At 32.0% G+C, this 7,096-nt stretch overlaps 1 protein-coding gene across 1 annotated transcript; it reads left to right on the top strand.

Moving 5' to 3' along the window:
- Nucleotides 1-2,367: 2,367 nt before the first annotated feature.
- LOC127706254 (short-chain collagen C4-like) lies at nucleotides 2,368-5,382 on the top strand. Its single transcript, XM_052210760.1, has 5 exons — nucleotides 2,368-2,422; nucleotides 2,886-3,061; nucleotides 3,863-3,925; nucleotides 4,240-4,476; nucleotides 5,084-5,382. The coding sequence occupies exons 2-5, from the start codon at nucleotides 2,890-2,892 to the stop codon at nucleotides 5,320-5,322; spliced, it is 711 nt and encodes a 236-aa protein (XP_052066720.1). The 5' UTR covers nucleotides 2,368-2,422; nucleotides 2,886-2,889; the 3' UTR covers nucleotides 5,323-5,382.
- The last annotated feature ends 1,714 nt before the right edge of the window (nucleotides 5,383-7,096 follow it).

The following is a 7,096-nucleotide window of genomic DNA, read 5'->3' as shown; positions in this document are numbered from 1 at the left end:
CTAATACAAACGTATGTTGAAGAGCTGTAAAATAAAAAAAAAATCACAGCCACATGCATTGCATTAGGTTGTAAATTACATTATAATGAAAGAAAAATGTAGCTCATTCTACTGTATAAATAATATTTAAGAAAGGACACATTATAAATAGTTTTCCCATTTATTTTCAGATACTAAGTAACACGACAAATTAAAATAAATGCATCATTTTTTGGAGGTATTTTCCTAATGGGATCCAAATCCTTATAGAACAATACATAAATACTGTGAAACTGTTTACTCGCGTAGTGGTTTAAACCATATGTGGATTTTAAAAAAATCTCTAAAGATCTTCTGGATAATTCTAAATCTCGATCTTTTTCTGAAATTAATTGTATCAAAACGTTTGATTTTTCAACCCTGTATACCACCATTCCCCATGTGAAAAAAGAAATAATCCACAAAGCTTTTCAATATAAAAATGATAGCATACGGTATACATTTATTAGTTTGGGATACTATACATAGTACATAATAGTAAACAAAAAGGTTAAACATGCTACACAGAGGAACAAGTGATCAGTATGCAGGAGTTTCTTATTGACAACATATTGGTTGAATTTGGAGGTAGACTTTTTCAACAAATTGTCGACACTCCTATGGGAACGAACTGTGCGCCTCTCCTTGTCGACCTCTTCATATTTATATATGAGTTGGAGTTCCTTTAGGCACTTGTCAAAAACAAAAGAAGCCAGATCATTTAATTTCACATTCAGATATATTGATGATGTTCTTTTCATTAACAATCAAAACTGTTCTGATTGGGTTCCATTAATATATCCTCCAGAACTAGAAATTAAAGAAACAACAGACACGGCTTCCTCCGCCTCATTTTAGACTTATACATCGAATTTGACATGAGCGGTCATCTCAGTACCAGAATCTATGACAAACGAGACGATTTTAATTTTGAAACTATCAATTTCCCCCACCTTAGTAGCAATATACCAACTTCACATGCATATGGGATATACATTTCCCAACTCATTCGGTATTCAAAAGCTTGCAGCTGCTACTCTGACTTTATAAAACGTCACAAGTGTCTGAGCAGAAGGTTGCTGAACCAGGGTTATGTCAAAAAACGTCTCGTCCTTTTTCTAAAAAAAGTTCATCGGAAGATACCAAGACCTTGTTGATAAATATTCCGTTTTAACTTCACAAATAATACATGATGTTCTTGAAATATAGATTATAGGCACTGACGTTGTTTGTCATCTTAATTACTTGTTATAGTGTTCTTTTATTTGTCTTTGTAAATTATTAACCTTTACTGTTTAGTCCATTTTTGGCAATATCCCTTTGATGTGGCTCGATACTTATGCATCCCACCATTGTGTTGTTGTGTTGTGGTCATTTTTTGTATTCTTGTCTTTCATTTTTGCTTATGTGCTTTGTCTATACGCCATTTTGTTTTTCTTTGTTGACATATTTGTTTGTCTTTATAGTGATTAAGATTATAACACAACGTTGACTACCATACCCTCATTTTTGACAATTTTACCTATTATATCTGTTTGTTTTGTTCACACATTGTTGTCAATATAATTAAATTTTATGCGACTGTCATACAAGAGAGAGGTTTAGCTAGCTTTAAAACCAGGTTTAATCCACCATTTTCTACGTTAGTATATGCCTGAACCAAGTCAGGAATATGACAGTTGTTTTTCATTCGTTTGATGTGTTTGAGCTTTTGATTTTGTCATTTGATAAGGGACTTTTCGATTTGAATTTTCCATGGAGTTCGGTATTTTTTTTATTTTACTTGATACAAAACTTAATCTAACCCAAACAATAATCCATACCTAAACCTAAAACTAGCCCTTCTGTAATAACTAACTAACATTACCCGGTCTCACTCCTTTACACATTTCTGTAATATGCCTTATTCTTACGCTAATGTTTTGCTTCTTTTCGACAAACACAGCAATAGTTACATATAAATTTGCATCTGAAATTTAAATGAAATATTATGGGCTGCTGTTATTGATCAGCGAATATAGCACTTCCGTCTATTTTAATATTTAAGTCCTAGTATCTTATTCGAAAATGAAAGAAAGAGGTTCCCACAATCAAATATGGTCATAATATGGCATGGGCTTTGCTCATTGTTGAAGGCCGTACGGTGACCTACAGTTGTTAATGTCTGTGTCATTTTGTTTTTTGTGGAGAGTTGTCTCATTGGCTATCATACCACATCTTCTTATTTTTATATTGTATGTTTGACTTTGAAATATTTTGGTTGAAATACATATACATGTTTATGAGAAAAAGTCAATATATAATCACGCAAATACCTCATTATTCTTTTTTTCGAAAATAGAATAACAAAGCAACAGTTTGCAACACTCGTTGACATAATCATTTCCACACGGAATACGAAAAGGTATGTTAATATGTTTTTGATTAACTTTTAACTCAAGTTAAAATTATATTTACTTGAAACCATCTGAATGCAATGTATATAACTATTTACCTACCAGTCATTAATTACAGTTCACCATTGACCAAAGGCTTTGTTTCAGCTGATACAAACTAACAAAAAGACACCATTATTTTCTATTAGATACATCCGGTATATTCATCTCGTTAATGCGGAACGGTTTTGATACACATAAAGGTAAACACGTTAACAGCTCTTTCAGTACAAAATCAAAACTCCTCCAAATAAAAAAAAAAAAAAAACACCATCCCAAAAAATTGGAAAAGGCAAGCCGAAATTGCAGCTTGGCTAAGATGAAAATCAGTGAGTTATTTTCCCAAAATGTTTTGATATTGATATAAATTAGAAGTCTTTTCTTTTAGTTATAAGAATCGTAGTAATTATTTGTATCTAACTTTATTTGTAGAAGAATGTGTTTACCATTGGTGACAATAGTGCTAGCAACTGTTGTTGTTGTTGTCATAAACCATGAATGTAAGGACTATGTTCTGTTGGCATCAGACCAGTCACTGATAGATATGATGAAACAATACTTACGTACGTCAAGAATAGAGGAATGTCAAAGAAAAACATCAAATACAGGTTTTTAAATTATGTGCCCATTTTGATTTGAAAAGGGAAAGGTCTACAACAAATTCCAAAGTTTAAACCAATTATATTTGAAATATATGTATACAACACACTAATGTAATTTTCGTCCATGGTTAACGCAGCATATTCGTATATTATGTAAAAGAGGGACGAAAGATACCAGAGGGACAATCAAACTCATAGATCGAAAACAAACTGACAACGCCATGGCCAAAAATAAAAAGACAAACAGACAAATAATGGTACAGATGACACAACATGATGAACATTTACATGAAATTGCACCTGTCCTAAGTCAGGAACCTGATGTTCAGTGGTTGTCGTTTGTTGATGTGGTTCATAAGTGTTTCTCGTTTCTCGTTTTTTATATAGATTAGACCGTTTGTTTTCCTGTTTAATGGTTTTACACTAGTCATTTTTGGGGCCCTTTATAGCTTGCTGTTCGTTGTGAGCCAAGGCTCCGTGTTGAAGGCCGTACTTTGACCTATAATGGTTTACTTTTACAAATTGTGACTTGGATGGAGAGTTGTCTCATTGGCACTCATACCATACTTCTTATATCTATTTGTGATGATATATGATTAAAATAATTATTTTACCAAAGGAAATAACAATTACCAGACAAAAAAGTAGCACCCTGCATTGATCAATATTATGATATGGTACATTGAACAATAATTTATCATAGTCATTTTTTAGCAATCGTTTCAAATGTAAAACATCATCAAGTATAGCTTTTTAAATTTGCTTTTGATTACTTGACTTGACAACTTGACGTGTTTATGATTGCAGGAGTGACTTTTGTGCGTTGGGGAAAAAAAGAATGCCCAAAAGGATCTGAAATAGTGTATACAGGTGATAAAAAAATTAAACTTATATTAATGTTACATTAACGATATAATTACTTGGTACTATATACGTTGATCAACATTATTATTCTTTGCAACAATCGTACATTAGAAGTCATCATAAGTGCTTTTAAACATATTCTTTAGTAATGTATGATACTATTCTAAATTACATAAACAAAAACTTAATGAAACCACAGAAAAACATTTAAGAAATCAACATCAAGATTTAACATATTGTACATATTTTTATATGATTAATTACTCCAGTTTCCTGGCATCATTATAATGTCATCATTGAACACATTTTTTTAATTTAAGGCCAAGTCGGTGGGAATGACCATGAAAGTAAAGGAGGTGGTGTGAACTATTTATGTCTCCCGAATGATCCAGAAAATGGACAGCATCAATCATATAACAATAACCAGGTATATGGAGGTGAATATGAACTGTATTATTCACACAAACCATTAGGGTGGTCAGAAAGAATGCACAACAAGGAAGTGCCATGTGCAGTATGTTACCAAAAACGAAGATCAGCTGTTTTGATGATACCAGGTACATTAGTTAGTTTTAATTGTCACAAATGAAATTATTTCCAATCATCATTTTCATTAACAAGAATTATACATTCATGCAAAGCTCTGATTCTCCCTTATGCAAAGCTGAAATTCCTTGCCCGACTTTGGCTATACTTATTTATGATTTTCAAATCCTTTCAAATCTTATTGCCTCTAGCATCACTGAAGAGATATTTGTTGTCGAAATGCGCATGTGGTGCAGAAAAATTGGTACCGTTAATGTAATTTGCTAACTATGAAATTTATTAAAGTCTTTCGTCTCAAAGTGGTTAATGACTCAACATACTCTTAATTTACGTTTAGGAACACAACAACATATCTTTTCGTATAACTTTCTAATGTCGGGTAAATTTCTAAGGAAAAAACGTGTTTACTTGGTGAGCATAACTAAATGTAGTAAACATTAAAACAACAAATGTTTTAAGGGTGTACTTACGTTGTTCAACCTATTAGTTATAAAATGAAAATAACATGGAAACGAATTAGGAAATACATACAAACCGCAAGCTGATCATCCTAACTATACATTTCTACTTACAATAGCTACCAATCCAATATAATACTTACTTATCATTTTGTTTTAGGTCGAAAGACGTGTTATAAGGGATGGAACGCGGAATACAATGGTTATCTGATGAGTGATCATGTAATATACAACAAAAAAGAATTTGCCTGTGTTGATATCAATGCTGAACCGCTAGACAATAAGAATGGAAATGAAAACGGAGCTTTATTTTATCCTCTCCGAACCAAATGTGGCAGTTTAAGATGTCCTCCGTATAAAAATGAAGTAGATGTTCTTTGTGTCGTTTGTACAAAGTAAAATGTTTGTCATTAATTGAAATATAAATAAAGACTTGCTTTTGCTATATCAATATATTAATCACGCTTATTTTGTTATTGAATACTAGTAATTCAATATTATGAAACTTTGTTAACTGCATCTATCCTAATAAACTCGAAACAAAGAATACCACATACATAGTTATGTTTGCTTCCTATCTTACTTGCAGCCAAATGAGAATAATTTGATTGAAAAGTAATGGGACCAGAGAGAAATTTGATATTTTCACATTGATTTGTATCTTCTTTCTGGATTTATAAGATTGGAGTCTCGGTAAACCATTGTTACTTCTAATTCAGTATTCGCCCATTTCCCGACTAGAGACTGGGATGTTATATATCACTTTATGAGAAAAACGTTTTATTTTTTTACATTAAACCACATAAATAGTTTGTAAAAACTACTTTTTTTTCGGTATAAATGTTATGATCAAGGATTTAAGAAGGACAAAAAGAAAAAGAAATGTGAAATTTAGAAATAATCACGCAAACACTTAAAAAGTATATTGGACTAATCTTTGATTGGGTAATTGAATGCTTCTGATTAGAGATTGGAGACGTAATACTTTTGGTTTTCATACATATTTCAACCTGATCGAAAGTCATGTGAACAATGCATATTCCTCGTTGCTTTAAAGTCACAAAGTACAAATCTATATAGTGGTGAGACTTATTGGTTTTGGTCCTTTTCTTTTAATGTCTTATGATGTCGACCCATTTATTCGAGATCTGTTTTGTTTATTTTGGGTCTGCTTTATGACATATCAGTATATTATTATATTTATTTATAAACTTGCTGGACAAGCAGAAATGCATTTAAACTGTATTTTGGCATGCCGTTGGATCAAACTCAAGCACATGAATAGCCAAAGCACAGGTGGTAGTGGCATGTATCTCCATCTTTTTTTTTTTTTTGGGGGGGGGGGGGATGGTTAAGATCTTTTGAACACTTATTAAATCTATCGAATGTGTGCTTGTTCTTATTCATACGATCCTACGATAACAGTAGAAACGTGATCTAAAAATAGAAATACTAGACTGTGGATATAAAATAATGTTATTGTAAGAGTGTGTGGATAAGAGCAATACACAGTCGATATGTTTATTTGTTTTTAGATAATTTACTAAACTTCTTAAACACCAAATAGATAATGAGTGGGTACATGCCCCAAGTGCCTGTGTACTAGTTCACTTAGTATAATGTGAGGGGTCATGTAAGGACCGTGCAACATAGTTTTCGTATTACGATACCGCATCTAGAAAAAAATAAGATTTTTCTATTTTCTGTGTTACACAAGAATCCTATGCAGAGTTCGTTTTATTCTTATAAAGAAGATTTAGGGTATTAGTCAAAGAGAAAACAACCGAAAAAAGGATCATTTCGGTTTAGGTGACATGTTGCTGTAAATGTTTGAATAAATAAATTTTGATTGATGATGACCAGGCAATCATTCAATTAAGGCTGTATCAGAAAAAAAAACAGATAGGGTTCCACAAGGTATCTTACTGCATATTTGGGTTCTGGATGGGTGCAAATATATCGTTGGATTTTTCTCTCAAGCATGGGGTTACGGAGACTTTTCTGCCAATATCCTACAAACATGTAACTCATTTTTATTGGTTTATTTATTCTTTTATACATGAAGTCTCCCATTCAACGAAGATAGACATTGTGTTGTTTTAGTAGTAGTAATTCGCCGTCTATTTTTCTTCTTATACAATCTTGTCCGAAACAAATATTTTTGTATCAATTA

This window comes from Mytilus californianus, unplaced genomic scaffold, assembly GCF_021869535.1.
Source record: "Mytilus californianus isolate M0D057914Y unplaced genomic scaffold, xbMytCali1.0.p SCAF_6, whole genome shotgun sequence".
In the NCBI taxonomy this organism is placed as follows: domain Eukaryota; kingdom Metazoa; phylum Mollusca; class Bivalvia; order Mytilida; family Mytilidae; genus Mytilus; species Mytilus californianus.
Note: the sequence above shows the minus strand (reverse complement) of the source record. Positions and strands in the feature narration are given on the sequence as shown.